Source organism: Puma concolor, chromosome A2 (assembly GCF_028749965.1).
Source record: "Puma concolor isolate L17-30 chromosome A2, mPumCon1.1.hap2, whole genome shotgun sequence".
Classification (NCBI taxonomy): Eukaryota; Metazoa; Chordata; class Mammalia; order Carnivora; family Felidae; genus Puma; species Puma concolor.
In genome coordinates this window covers 159,894,462-159,910,761 of record NC_141668.1, presented here as the reverse complement: position 1 = coordinate 159,910,761, position 16,300 = coordinate 159,894,462, and the positions used below count along the sequence as shown (strand labels likewise).

Sequence of the window (16,300 nt, the reverse complement as noted above, 5' to 3'; positions counted from 1 at the left end):
GCTCAGGTCATGATCCCAGAGTTGTGAGATCAAGCACTGTCAGTGCAAAGCCTACTTGGGATTCTCTCTCTCTCCCTCTGCCCCTAACCCTAACCTATACATACATGTATATATATGTAAATATCTTAAGATGAGGTCATTTTAAGTAAACTATACATCAATAGAGTTGGGTTTTTTTTATTTTTAATGTTTTTATTTATTTTTTGAGAGAGAGAAAGAGACAGAGCATGAGTAGGGGAGGGGCAGAGAGAGAGGGAGACACAGAATCCAAAGCAGGTTCCAGGCTCTGACCCGTCAGCACAGAGCCTGATGTGGGGCTCGAACTCACGGACCGCGAGATTATGACCTGAGCTGAAGTCGGAGGCCCAACCGACTGAGACACCCAGGCGCCCCTAAGAGTTATTTTTTTTTTAATGGCAAAACTAAACTATATTGTTTAGGGGTGTATATATACATGGGTAGAAAACTGTAAAGAAAATCAGTACATGATTATCAGAAATTCAGGATACTGGGTAAGTCTGGAGAACTAACCCATGTGATGAGAGAGAAACATGTGGGGGCCTCTGGGTCTGGCAAGAGCACCTTTTACTGCACTTGGGTTGTAAATGTGGGAACATTTATCATATAACCATCCACTGTGCGTGTTTGTTTATACATCTTGTGTATAAAGTCAGAACATTTTTATGTCTGGTATTGAGCAATGCTGCCTTCTAAACGATTCCCATAAATTCTGTTTCCACCGTCCTGGAGAGAAATTATTCAAGGAAGGTCAAGGATAAGGACAGAGCCTTCCTATACCTGGATTCACTGTCTGGGAACTTGGAAGTGTTGGAGAAACAAAAATCAAAACCCAAAGAACATGCCAATTCCTAAATACAGAATTAGCTCAGTTTACTATTGAACAAAGAAAAGGCCCAGAACGCCTGCGGGTAGCCTGTAATTGGTTACAAAGATGTAAGTGTTCAGCTCTATTTACAAGGAGCTAAAACCACAGTTGACACGCATCACCTTTTAGTAAACAGTCAGCAGTTACTGGATTTGCATTGGTATTTTGTATTAGTCGTGACTTTTTATTTTCTGATGTGTTGACAGCTGGGGTCTTGCTGATCCTGGAGAGACTAGACAATTTCTAAAGATAGCAAACAACTCATCTGGGAGCATATGTTTCATATGCACATCAACCAATCCAAAAAAGCCCATAAACCCCCAACTACCTCCTTTATCTATATACAAATTGCATAACTTATATAAACTTTATGTAACTATTTATAAATATTCATATATTTATTATATATGTATAAAGTATTTATAAGTACATTTTAAGTTTATATTCATACATTTATATTTAATATTAATCAAATATTTCTCAAAAGTCATCATATATGCTGTCCAAGAAACACTCAACAGATTCCAGACCATGCATACCTACCTCTAGTTATGGGGCCTTCTTGCTCAACCAAGTTAAAACCAGAAAGAGACAAGACAGCTTAACTCACACACTAAAACCCATTATGCTTATTTCTTATCGCACTTTCTCTAGGCATTGAGGAAGGTAGTTTTGCAATGACCGGAACATTCCAACTGCCAGACCAGAAAAGCCCACACCCCACGCTTCCCCTTTCCTGCCTGAGATCGTCAGATCCCGTGCTGAACACAGACCCAGCCCCATCCCCCTCCACACCCTGATCATGTGCTCTCTGTCTGCTCTCTGCCTGCTTTCCTGCAGCAAACCAACCCCTCAACCTCTCCTTATAAAAATCTAGGACTCCTGGGGCACCTGGGTGGCTCAGTCGATTAAGCATCTGACTTTAGCTCAGGTCATGATCTCACCGTGCGTGAGTTTGAGCGGCGTCAGGCTGTGTGCTGACAGCTCAGAGCCTGGAGCCTGCTTCAGATTCTGTGTCTCCCTCTCTCTCTGCCCCTCCCCCACTTGTGCTCTGTCTCTCTCTCAAAAATAAATAAACGTTAAAAAAAAATCTAGGTCTCCTTCTTGTGGGCACGGAGGTTGCCACCTGCCCCAGCCGTCAGCACCCAAAATAAATCCCCCCTTCTCTTCCAAACAAACCCTCCTCTCTTGAATTATTGGAGGCAGGAGGGAGTGGGGTGGGGGGTGGAAGGAGGTGGGAGTGGGGGGTTGAAGGGGAGCGGGGGTGAGGGTGCACTGTTGGCCTGGGCAGTGTCCTCCCATTCATTTCCTGACTTACAGACTATGATTGATCATTCGGTAACAGCGCCTGCCCTCTTGGACTGCAATGCAAATATGCATTCTGTGAGTGCCCTCAGAGAGACGGGAATTACTCTAGAATAGGTAGAATAACTGGGGGCTATTCCCTGGTTATTCTTCTAACATCACAGCTTCATTATTTCGCTCAAAACAATTCTCTAAAAATCAGAAATGTTAATTTTGTGTGTGTTCATGTTCATGTGTATCCATGCTTTAAAAAAGGCGGGGGGAGGGGGGATTCCCACATCCCCTCTCTCACAAGGGGACACATAAAGACTTCTGAATTATCAGACACTATTGTTGGCCTTTAGATTCTTTGGAGAGTTCAGTTATCTCCCACAGTGCTTCCCACCTTCCTGGAATGGAGGGTTGGGCAAATGTATCTCCTGGCATAATTTCAGTCTCAAGGGCTCTAGCTCCCATGGCTATTAATTGTCTCTCTCTCTCTCTCTGACAAAAGGAGATAAAAAGAAGCTTTCTGATGTAACACAGTCCCCCAGGGCCTCTATCCTCAGACAATTTTGTCAGTCACCCCGTAGACCAAGGCAAGATTAATTAATCAAAGGATTAATTTAATGCTGGATTCTGGGGAGGTTTTATCGAGAAAGCATCCCAGTATAAGAAGTGAAATATTTGTGAGGGCCTAGAGGGGGGTGTTTCAGACCCTGGCAAGTAGAAGTGAGAGCCTGGAACCCCACTGCTTGTGGAGGTTTCTGGAGAGTAGGCATGGTTAGAGAGGAGATATTGAGGGCAAGAAAGAGCCTCAGAAGTTTGTAGTTTTATATTCATTTTTATGATGGTGCAGAATTTGAGTGTATGCAGGCATTTGCAGGGACAGGGATTGTATTTGCCTCTTTATCTTCCCCGGCTCACAGGTGAGCATCTTACCATCTGTTTTATCTCAATCCGTCAGCACTGCCAAGAGCCTGAGAGTGCCAGACCCTGGGATGTGGGGGTGGGGTGTCTATTTTAATGTCCACACATGAACTTTCATAGAAGCTGCCCTCTGTCTGATGGAGGGAGGGCTCAGCCACGCTTCCTCATAGGGGGGTGATGGTGTGAAGGTTTTACTGGCAACAGGGAGTCCACTAACTCCAGGGCCTCTTCTCTCACTTTTCATTTCAGCAAAGGGCATCAGGTCTGAAATGCAAACAATAATGAGGAAAAGGTAAGAAGGAAGGAGTTTAAAAGTCAGCTCAAAAAACTGGTTGGAGAGGTGCCTGGCTGGCTCAGTAGGTAGAGCATCCAACTCTTGATCTCGAGGTTGTGAGTCCAAGCCCCACATTGGGTATAGAGCTTACTTAAGAAAAAAAGACTGGCTGGAGTTGGAGAGACTCTTGATCCTAAGATATGAGGGAGCTGGCTGACTTAGAACAAGGAGACAACACACCCAAAGCCAAGATTGGTTCCTGTCCCGTGCTTCCTGCTGCCTGGCTGGGGAAGGTGGGTTGAGTGGAAGGAAGTACCCTGTCCTGAAGGAAGAATGTGCACAAAGCCCAAGGCAAACAAACCATGATAGAGGGGCTCACAGTCCTGTTGGAGAAGCTGCTTACAGGAGCTCCCAAAAGCCAGCAATGGGAGAGTGTGCTGCTCTGTGGACATAGCATTAGCAAAGAGACCACTTGGAAATTCTGGAAGGGAAAGTGAGGCCAGGGAAACAGTGTTGAGGGTGAAGGAAGGAAGGGAGCCTTTACTGGGTAAGACATTGGGGAGATAATCATGTAGTCTTCAGAGGTAGAGGATCCAAGGTACCAGGGCAAATGGTACTGAGTTCACATCACGCTCCAGACCAATTGACACTTCTTGGAGGTAAACCAGAGTTGATCTGCATGGTTTCTCAAGGTGAAGAGTAGGGGACTGTTGACTAATCTGCTGAAAGGACCACTGTGCCAAAGCCAGGTGAGTGAGTGGGAGAGCTCCAGGGCAAGAGTATCCAAGACCATGGACCCACAGCTGGTGAGGTCCTGGCTCCTGCCCCAGGCCACACAGGTAGATAATTCTCCAACAGAAGAGAAGAACATAGCATGACTGGAGCAGGAATGCCAAGGGTTTACCTAGAGAAGCAGGACCTGAACAATCCATTATTTTTTGTTAGAAAGTAGGATGTGAAGAAAAAACATAGGAACCCTGGAATCGCACCAGCTGTTGTTTAAAAGTTGATTCTACCACTTGTTTGCTGGGTGACCTTGGATTGGTGTATGAGTGTGCGGGGGTCACAAACTGGGTGGTCTAAAACAAAACATGTGTTCTCTCACAGTTCTGGAGACCAGATGTCCGAACTCAAGGTGTTGACAGGATTGATTCCTTCTGGGGGTTCTTTTTTTTTTTTTTTTTTTAATTTTTTTTTAACGTTTATTTATCTTTGAGACAGAGAGAGACAGAGCATGAACGGGGGAGGGTCAGAGAGAGAGGGAGACACAGAATCTGAAACAGGCTCCAGGCTCTGAGCTGTCAGCCCAGAGCCCGACGCGGGGCTCGAACTCACGGACCACGAGATCATGACCTGAGCCAAAGTCGGCCACCCAACCGACCAAGCCACCCAGGTGCCCCCCTTCTGGGGGTTCTGAGGGGCAATCTGTCCCATGACTCTTTTCTAGATTCTGACATCTCTGGCAAACTTTGATGCTCCTTGTCTTTTATCTGGGGCAGTTCAATCTCTGCTTCCACCTCCACACGCCCACCTTCCCTGTGCCCGCTCTTAGAGGACACCCTGAATCCAGGATGATTTAGGCTCAAGATGCTTAACAGTTACATCTGCAAAGACCCTCTTTCCAAATAGGGACACATTCCGAGGTTCCAAGGGGACATGAATTTGAGAGAAACATTATTCAACCTAATATACTCAGCTATTGCCCTTCTTTGAATCCCTGATCCTTCACCTATACAAGGCAGATGATAATACCTACCAGCAAGATTAAATTTTAAAAATGCTTGTAACATACCTAAAATGATCTGGCCCAAAATGTCACTAGTGTCAATGTTGAGAAACCCTCAACTGAAACCCATCAGCCTTTCTCTGACCTTAGCAGGGTGTCTGATGCATAGTAAATGCTTAAAAGGAATTAGCTTCCTTTTCTTCCCTTTGGTGTATGGGTTGAGGGGGAGATATGGGTAAAATGAGAAGAGCTAAGTACGCTGTCCACTTGCAAATCCTTTGACAAGGTCCAGAGGGACTATTTGGCTATGAATTTGCCCCAAGGAATAATGATTAAAAGAACAAACCCTTCTCTATACACAGTCATGGAAACAGTGCAGTTCTCCAAGGATTTCAGTTGGGACTAGTCTTATTAATATTTCCTTTAAAATGTATCTGGAAATTCAACTTCACAGATTAATCTCTAGGCATGCATGGGACACGAAGCTCATCCCTGTTGGATAACCAAGACAATGGACTCAAGAGATCTCCCAGAGGCTCAGCTCCAGGTCAGAGAAGAGTTGATGGATATCAGTTGAAGGGTTTCTCGACCTTGGCACCATTGAAATTTGGGACCAAACAATTCTTTGTGGTGGGGGCCATCCTGTGCCTTATAGGATATTCAGTAGCATCTCTAACCTCTACCCACTAGATCCATTAGCACCCTGTCATGGCAATCAGAAATATCTCCAGACATTGCCAATGTCCTCTGGACAGGAAAGAGGGCTAAACTACCTCTGGTTGAGAACCACTGACTTAGGGTAAGGACAGGGAAATTGTCATTTCAAGAGAGCATGACTGAGAATAAACTTGATCAGTTTTTGCCATGCAACTGGACAAGAATTATACTGTTGAATAACATCAACAAAAAGAGCTAATATTTATTGAACAGTACTACTATATCCCAGACATTGAGCTAAGCACCAGGCATACATTGCCCGACTATAGCTGAATTTTTTTCATGTTTACATTTCCTTTACGATATGAGTAATAGTTGTGAACTGAAATCAAGAAATTACCACATGGTTGTCATTGTGCTGAGCTCTTTAATTCACTATCTCATTTGACACTCAGAGCTACTCTTACGAAGAGGTGTTATTTATCTCCATAGGCGGATGGGGAAACTGACTCCCAGAAAGGTTAAATAACTTGTCCAAAGTCACAAAGCTGGGACACAGCTGAGTTGGCATCTGAATCTTGCTCTAGCCCAGAATATATTCTTTTAACTATATTCCAAACAATCCAAACACACTACATTCCTTCTCCAGCCTCATCATCTCCTATTATCTTTGGCAAAGTCTCCCTAGTTGATATCTAATCTCTTTGGAATACAACCTCTGCTTTGGCTCCAGGACATCTGGGATGGGCATATTCCAATATGGCACTGGGATTGACTTGGACTCCTTAGCTCGGGGATAGAGAGTTTAACTGCAAGTACAGGTGGATAGGGCTTGCCTGGAGGGTAAAGGCAAGACTTTGCTATTCCCTACCTCCTGACCAAAGCATATATAATGAATCAATTATTTTTTTTCTTACTGAGACTGTGTTCTTCATCCTTCTTGAGACTCCAGAGCAACCCTTACCAAACAATTCTATTTGGCATGCAAGACAAAACTACTACCCACTGAGACTCCTTCCAAATATCCCCTTCTTCCTGCAGATGGGTGATGCCTCCTGGAGGATGGGGGAATCAAATCAGTCAGTGACCTCAGACTTCACTCTCATGGGGCTCTTGAGCCACTCGGGGCCACATCTGGTCCTATTCTCCCTTGTGGCTGTCATATTCACTATGGGCCTTCTGGGAAATTCCATCCTGCTCTTCCTGATCCGCACAGACTCCAGGCTCCACACGCCCATGTACTTCCTGCTCAGTCAACTCTCCTTATTGGATGTTGGCTTTCTACTGGTCACCATCCCCAAGATGGCAGCCAACTTCCTGCAGGGAGTGGGTTCCATCTCCTTTGGGGGTTGTGCAGCTCAGATGTTCTTCCTGATGCTGATGGGTGTCTCTGAGGGTGTCCTGCTATCCCTCATGTCTTACGACTGCTATGTTGCCGTGTGCCACCCCCTGCATTATCCTGTACTCATGAGACGTCAGGTCTGCCTGCTCGTGGTGGGCACCTCCTGGTTGTCAGGTGTGCTCGTGGCCTCCATCCAGACCTCCATCACCCTGCACTTCCCCTACTGTGCCTCACACACTGTGGATCACTTCTTCTGTGAGCTACCGGCTCTGCTGAAGCTCTCTTGTGCAGACACCTCTGCTTATGAGTTGTCGCTGTCCATCTCAGGAGTGCTGATCTTGCTTCTGCCCCTGTCACTCATCACCACCTCCTACAGCCATGTGTTGAGGGCCGTTCTCTGCATGCACTCAGCAGAGACCCGACACAAGGCCTTCACCACCTGTTCCTCTCACATCACTGTTGTGGGGCTCTTTTATGGGGCAGCCATGTTCATGTACATGGTTCCAGGCACCTACCACAGCCCACAGCAGGACAATGTGGTCTCCCTCTTCTATAGCCTTGTCACCCCCACACTCAACCCCCTCATCTATAGCCTGAGAAACAGAGAGGTTCGAATGGCTTTGGTCAAGGTTCTTGGCAGAACTGGCTTTATGTCAAAGAGATGACCTCATGGAGGATTCTGGGTTGTTTCTGGGACCCTCCCTTACAGCTGAGGCCTATCCTTCATTTACAATTCATGTGGTGCAAGGTAACTATATCCAACTCCCTTTCTCCTCCAAGAGTTGCTTTTTCTCTTGGGGATTTATCAACATTTATTTATTTTTGGGACAGAGAGAGACAGAGCATGAACGGGCGAGGGGCAGAGAGAGAGGGAGACACAGAATCGGAAACAGGCTCCAGGCTCTGAGCCATCAGCCCAGAGCCCGACGCGGGGCTCGAACTCACGGACCGCGAGATCGTGACCTGGCTGAAGTCGGACGCTCAACCGACTGCGCCACCCAGGCGCCCCTCTCTTGGGGATTTATAGAAAACAAGAACCCAATCGCTTAAATAAGAGGAGGAGTTGTTTGTTTGTTTGTTTGTTTGTTTGTTTGTTTGTTTGTTTTCAGTGTTAAACAGAAGGAGATTTTACTGAAATAATGTTAACCCAACAGCTTGTGGATATTTTGGTCACCTGTTATTGTTCTGGCTTACACCCTATTCTTATACATTTCTGCAGAGTGAGTGATGGGTCTGGGATCCCATCTCTGAAATCCGAGTAAGCCATGTTGGTTCTCAGTGGTATCTTTGTTTGAGTCATATTTTTAGGTTTCACTGAAATGGAAGACTGTCACTCACGATGACCCTGGTTGGACAGTCCAAGCATGTGTTATATTTACTATCTCAATTATTATGAAGCGGTTGTAAGATGGTGAAGACCACTCTTATCTGAATGCCCAGGCCTTCTAAGATTGGATGCTGCCATTTTTAAACTTTTGTTGTCATCACCATTGACTACAAGAGTTAAGATTACTCAATTAAGGATTTCCAGAAGAATGATACATCCCTACTCTTTGTCTTTGCAGAGATATTTACCTAATGTATCTTTGGGTTAAGAATCAGAGCTGTTATGCATACCAAGGCTGAGTTGACACGTTATCTTAAGCATTTTGAATGATGGGTGTCAATCTATGTGTGTGGAGGTATTGTGTGTGTCGAGGAAAGGAGTTATTGAGTGAGGGCTTTTAAGTATTTGAACTATGTCATCAAGCCCACATTTAAGCCCAAGTTCCATTTTCAGAGCTCTCTTGGACCAGTGAACATAGGTATCAGGGATGATACCTGTAGGATACTATACTATTTGTAGTACACAATATTGCAATATACTATCACAATTTGACTACAGTATAGTATCAGAGTAGTATAGTATGGTATTAGAGATAACCTATACTGGAATTTATGTGGGTGATAAACTTTTATTTATAAAGCCAACAGGGTTTCTATTGTCACAGCATATACCCTCAACAACCCTCTGAGTCCATACTATTATTGTCTTATGTATAGATAAAGAAACTGAAACATGGGGAGTTTAAGTAACATACCCAAGATAACCCAGGTAGGAAGTTGCTAGGATTCTTTTTTAAATTTACATCCAAGTTAGTTGGCATATAGTGCAATGATTTCAGGAGTCGTTTCCAGGGATTCATCCCCTATGTATAACACCCAGTGCTCATCCCAACAAGTGCTTTGATTAATGCCCCTGGCCCATTTAGCCCATCCCCCCACCAACAACCCTTCCAGCAACCCTCAGTTTGTTCTCCATATTTAGGGAGCTGGGATTCTAACCCAGGCTGCCCGAGTCTGTGTTCAACATATCACAGTGCTTCCAACTGGCAAATGGCTCCTGAAGACTAGAAAGGAAATTGTAAAAATCAAGGCAAGGAAATACAGCTTTCTGGTGAGAATTCTCTTGTCTCCTACTGGCCACAGTCATCCTTGGGCTGATCACTGTGAGGTCATAGGTGAAATGAAGGTCAGGAGACATGAGTGGAAGTCCCTTATAATGGTTTTGCTGCTCTCAGGACTGGGCAGGTGAGTGGGGTGGGGAGGGCATGTTTTGTGCAGTTTTACAAACCAGCGAGAATAAGCTGGCCAGGATCTTGAGTCTTCTCTATTGCTCTTCTCTTTAATTTCTACCCCCGCTCTTCCCAGACCCAGTAAAGCTTCCCTGAAGTTACAAAAAACAGACTGGATGTGTGTATATTTCTCCCCAAATTTGAGATACTTTTAAGGAAATATTCGATTGTAGAGACGCTTGGGTGGCTCAGTCAGTTAAGTGTCTGACTTTGGCTCAGGTCATGATCTCACGGTTCGTGAGTTCGAACCCCACGTCGGGCTTTGTGCTGACACCTTGGAGCCTGGAGCCTGCTTCGGATTCTGTGTCTCCCTCTCTCTGTGCTCCTCCCCTGCTCACACTCTGTCTCTCTCTCCCTCAAAAATAACCAAACACTAAAACAATTTTAAGAAATATTTCATTGTACTCAATACAACAAAGGTAATACAGAAAAGAGTAAGGTTCTGTGAGGCTGATTAGTTTTATTTCTTAGACTTTCATAAACATTAGCATGAGAGGCTTTAAGCAAGTTCAGTGGGGAAAATGATGCCAGGCCTGGGTCGGGCTCTTCCTCTGCCTTCACCTACACCACTGACCTTGTCAGATGAACTGAGTCTCTCACTTCCTCTCAATCTCATCACACCCAGCTGTTATCTCTAAGAGATGAGTGGCTTCATCATAAAGTACACACATTTTTAAAATAGATATTGCCAAATTACTGTGCAAAGATTGCCACCCACACAGGAGACTGGTCATTTCCCCAACTATGTCAACAACATTTTGAATGATAAAACTTCAAAATTTTGCCAATTTCTTGGAGGAAAATTCTATGTCTTGGTTGGTGTACTTTCAATCTCCTTGATTTCTAGTGAGAGTGAGAATCTTTTCCTAAGTTTATTGGCCATTTAAGTTTCCTTGGCTATGTATCTCTTATAAAAGTATGGAAAGCAAATTGTGAAAATATTAATCATAAGAAAGGTGGAGTGTCTATATCAATATCAGGAAAAAAACAGACTTGAAAGCAAGGAGAATTACCAGAGATAAAGAAGGACATTTCAGGGGCACATGTACCCCAATGTTTATAGCAGCGCTTTCAACAATAGCCAAATTATGGAAATAGCCCAAATGTCCATCGATGGATGAATGGATAAAGAACATGTGGTTTATATATACAATGGAGTACTACTCAGTGATGAAAAAGAACGAAATCCTGCCATTTCCAACAATGTGGATGGAACTGGAGGGTATTATGCTAAATGAAATAAGTCAGTCAGAGAAAGACAGATATCATATGATTTCACTCATATGTGGACATTGAGAAACTTAATAGAAGAGCATGGGGGAAGGGAAAGAAAAAAACATATACAGTTACAAAGAGGGAGGCAAACCATAAGAGACTCTTAAATACAGAGGACAAACTGAGGGTTGCTGGAAGGGAGGTGGATGGGGGGTGGGCTAAATGGGTGATGGGCATTGAGGAGGACACTTGTTGGGATGAGCACTGGGTGTTATATGTAAGTGATGAATCATGGGAATCTACTCCTGAAGCCAAGAGCACATCATATACACTGTATGTTAGCTAACTTGACAATAAATTATATATTTAAAACAAGGATACATCATAATGAGAAAAGGGTCGATTCATCAAGAAGATATAAATATAGATGTTATGGAGGAATTCCTTCCTCATCCCCATTCATGGTGAAACCCTCTTCCATGATGTGTAACCCAAACCAAGCGCTAGGGGACGCTAGTGTTTCAAAATCAGGTGGATCATTCCCAAGATTTTCCAGAGGCATATTGCACATAACTTAAGGGTTTAACGAGGCCTTTATTTCTTTCCTCAAACTTCAAACCTGGCATTGCCCACTGGCAGTCTGCAGCATCCCAGGAGCTTCTGAACCTAACGGGGACCTAGGAATGAAAACAAAATTTAAAAAAAAGGAGAAAAGCAGAGTTTTGCTCCAAAGCACAAAAGTAAAACCACAAAGTTGAAATCAATAAGTGTTTACAGAAATGAATGTTGAGTGAAATGTTATATCAATTTCACTAATTGTTGGCTTCGGAATTTATAAAAGTGACAATACAGCCCTCCCCCCCCACACACACACACACAAACCTGTACACAAATATTCACAGCAGCTATCATTTGTAATAGTGAAAAACTGGAAATGACCCAAATATCCTTCGACACGTGAATGCTTGAACAAACACCAGGAAACCCTACAATAGTATTCTACCCTCTGTATTAGTTATCTCGGGCTAACTGAACAAAGTACACCGACTGGGTGGTTTAAACAACAAAAATGTATTTTCTCACAGCTCTGGAGGCCAGAGGTGTCTTCTTATGTCTTCACGTCATCTTTTCTCTGTGTCTATCTTTGTGTCCAACTGTCCTCTTCTTATAAGGACATCAGTCATATGGGATTAAGGCCCACCCTCAGAGGTCATTTTAAACTTACTAATCTCTGTAAAGACCTTATCTCCAAATGAAGTCATATTCTAAGGTACTAAGGATTAGTACACCAACATACGAATTTGGAGTGAGGAGCACAATTCAGCCCATGACATGCCCAGTAATAAAAAAAAAAAAAAAAAAAAAAAAGGAATAAAATGTCATGATACATACAACAACTTGGTCAGATTTCCAGGGCATTACACTGAGTGCAAAAAGCCAATCACAAAAGGTTACACATTGTGTGATTCCATTCTATGGCACCCTCAAAATGACAATTTTATCCACACCTGTGATTAAATTGCATACAACTATATAGATACATTGTACTAATGTGAATTCCTTGGTTTTGATTTTGTACTACATACTTATATACAATGTAACTACCGGGTGAAACTGAATGGAAGGTTTGCAGAATTCTATGTACTATTTTTGAAACTTCTCATGCATCTATAACTATTTCAAGATAAGTTTAAAAAAACAAAAAAAAATTACTTTGGTAATAAAGACTCATTCTTGGGTTAAAAAAATCCAGTGGAAGTCATTTATATTTTTGTTTTTTAACTTAATGGGAAAGTCCACTGATGCTCAAAGTATCCAGCTAAGGGTTAAATAAGCAATATACTCATGGTAACAAAATGATTTCAAGAAAGAAATACCCTTTTTCCTCAAGAGATCATTTCCTCCTCTTCTTTTTTCTTAAAGTTTATTTATTTATTTTGAGAGACAGAGAGAGAGGGGAGAAAGAATCCCAAATAGGCTCTATGCTGTCAGCACAGAGCCCGACGTGGGGCTCAATCTCACAAACTGTGAGATCATGACCTGAGCTGAGATCGAGTCAGATGCTTAACCAACTGAGGCACTCAGGCACCCCTCCTCTTTTTCACAGAGAAAAATACACATATTTTCACAGATAAATATATTTTTAATGTATATTGTTCTTAATTTGTCTTATAGAAGGATTGCATACTTGGTAAAGTGCACGAATGGCTTGAGTTATCCAGATTTCCCTAAACCACCCTCCATGTAACAGACAAGTAACTTAAAGAACGTTCCTTGAAAATAATCTGCAGAAAAAAATTAATTTTAACAACGCAAGCACAATACCTGTGAAAGTGACTGAGGCTAGGACCCTTCACTGGGTAAAATGTGAGAAGAAAATACCGTAATCAGTGACATTAGCAGATTGCATTTTCCAAGGATGACCATACTAATATCTGCCATCCCACATACTGTTCTTACAATGTGATGTTGATACTCTTCCATCAAAAAGTGGGGCGTAAATATCCTCCCCTTAAATCTGAGGGGGAGGGGCACTGTGACTATGTCAAAGCTGAATCATTAAAGGTCATACAGTTTCCACCTGGTCCTGTTGGGATGCTCACTCTTGGAATCTTGGAACCCAGCTGCATGTTGCAAGGAAGCCAAGGTGTAACATGGAGGCACCACCCAGAGGTGTTGCAAGCCAGTCCCAGCCGAAGTCCAGCTGACATCCAGAATACACTGTGTTCAATGATTCCCACCCTCAGCCTTCCAATGGAAGAGGTGAACTGGCCTTGCCAAGCCCGTCTCAAATTAAAATCCATAAGCAAACAAACACAGTTTTACTTCTTTCTTTCCAATTGGATGCCCTTTATTTTTTTTTCTTGCCTAATTGCTTTGGCTAGGACTTCTAGTACTATATTGAATAGGAAAGGTGAGAGTGGGCATCCTTGTCTTGTTCTTGATCTTAGAGAAAAAGATTTCAACCTTTCACTGTTGAGTATGATGTTAGCTATAAGCTTGTCATATGTGGCCTTTAATATGTTGAGGTTCAGTCCTTCTATATCCAATTTGTTGAAAGTTTTTATCACAAAAGGATGTTGAGTATTGTCAGATGCCTCTTCTGCATCTAATGATATGATCATATGATTTTTACCTTTCATTCTGTTAGTGTTCCATATCACATTTACTTACTGTATATGTTGAACCTTCCTTACATTTCTGAGATAAATCCCATTTGATCATGATGTATGATTCTTTTTTTTTAATTTTTTTTAACATTTATTTATTTTTTGAGAGACAGAGAGAGATAGAGGATGAGTAGGGGAGGTGCAGAGAGAGGGAGACACAGAATTGGAAGCAGGCTCCAGGCTCTGAGCTGTCAGCACAGAGCCCGACACGGGGCTCAAACTCACAAACCATGAGATCATGACCTGGGCTGAAGTTGGTCGCCTAACCAACTGAGCCACCCAGGCGCCCCATGATGTATGATTCTTTTAACGTGCTATTGAATTTGCTTTGCTAATATTTTGTTGAGGACTTTTGCATTCATGTTCCTCAGAGATATTGTCTTGTATTTCAAAAAGATATCTGGATGTTGAAGTTCATTGCAGCATTTTTCACAATAGCTAAGACACAGAAACAACCTAAGTGTCCATCATCAGATAAATGGATAAAGGAATGCGATATACAGATGGAGATTTATCGATATAGATAAGAGGGAAATAATGCCGTTCGTGACAACGTAGATGAACCTGGAGGACATTATGCTAAGTGAAATAAGCCAGGCACAGAAAGACAAATGCTGCATAGTTTCACTTATCTGCCACATCTGGGAGGGGGAAAAAAAATCAAACTTATAGAAACGGAGCAGAATGGTGGTTGCCAGGATTGGAAGGGAGAGAAATGGGGAGGTGTTGGTCAAAAGGTACAAACTTTCAGTTATAAGATGCACAAGTGCTGAGGATCTAATGCACAGCGTGGCTACTATAGTTAATCCTTCTGTATCATACACTTGAAATTTGCTAAGAGAGTGGGTCTTAAGTGTTCTCATCATACAAAGAACTTTGGTATCTGCAAGAGATTATTGATGTGTTAACTCGATTGTGGTCATCGTTTCACCATGTATGCACATACCAAATCATCACATTGTGTGCCCTAAATATATACTGAATTATAATTCAATAAAGCTGGGGTGGGGGGAGAGATTCAATCTAAAAACAAAAGAAAACAAAACAAAGATATTCATAAGCAAAATAAATGTTCTTATTGATGTTGCTGTTCAAATCCACTAACTTTGGGGGTTATGTGTTGTAAAGCAATTGATAAATGCAATAGCAGGAATAGAAGTCAGCCTCCCGGCAAAAAATGTGAAAGTATCGAGAAGACTGTCTTATATACACATGTGTAAGCATTAATATTAACCATTATATGTGCCTGGACGTGTAAGCTAAGAATAATATGAAGCTGCCATAATTATAAATCTACTTAAATAGGGTTCATTTTCTTCTTGCTTTTTGTAAGTTAGCATTTACAGGATGTGGTTCATAAAATACTGTATATTCTATCTGTAGTAGATGTATCTATTTATAAATAAGCATGAATATATGCTTACATGCTTTTCTCCTATAAAAAGCTGTGTGAAAAAAAGAAGTGTGGAGGTCCTGCTTAAGGATGGGAGCCATGGTAGGATTTTGAGCAGAAGAAGAGCACCTTGGGTTTGTCACAGGACGCAAGGGTGCCAGGGAAATTCTGCCACTTCCAGAGCCCTGGAAGAAAGTTCTCTCCAAGAAAAATGTCTCAGAGATCAGGGCCTCTACAGAAGTGGAGGAAAGGGAAAAGGAAAGGAATGATGAGACTTACTCACTTTCCCCAAGAGGCCACATCTAGTGGTGGTTCTATATACGGGAGACAATTATTTGGCTTCTGGATCCCTAACAAGGCACTCAGGGGCTCACCCCAAGGCAATGGGCTATGAGCACTGAAACTCCTTCCTGGGGGACCACAGACCTACCTCCCCATCACTCAAAGCCCCAGACCCCATCCTCCACGCAACCCAACTCACCACTTACCAGATACCTTCAGATCCAGAAGACGGAAGTGTATGGACCACCGTGGGCTTAGTGCCTGACATCATAGCTCACGTCCCAGGTGAGTGGGAAGAGAGGTAGAACAGGTGGGAGCAGAAAGAAAGAGCAGGAGTTCTGGAGATAGCCAGACCCGCTGTGTGACCTTGGACAGGTGACTTTGCCTCTCTGAGTCTTGACTAGTTAGTCTTCATATTGTACGAATGGGACTAGAAAGTCTTCATGTGTGTAAGCCGTGCTAACCCCCACTGGGCTGGGATGTTTTATACGAATGGGCTTTGGAAGCAAATAGACCTGAGTCATCT

At 42.9% G+C, this 16,300-nt stretch overlaps 1 protein-coding gene across 1 annotated transcript; it reads left to right on the top strand.

The window, feature by feature from the left end:
- The first annotated feature begins 6,819 nt into the window (after positions 1-6,819).
- Positions 6,820-7,764, top strand: LOC112853043 (olfactory receptor 2Z1-like). The gene has a single exon (XM_025916606.2). It carries the CDS (start codon positions 6,820-6,822, stop codon positions 7,762-7,764), a length of 945 nt encoding a protein of 314 aa, XP_025772391.2.
- The last annotated feature ends 8,536 nt before the right edge of the window (positions 7,765-16,300 follow it).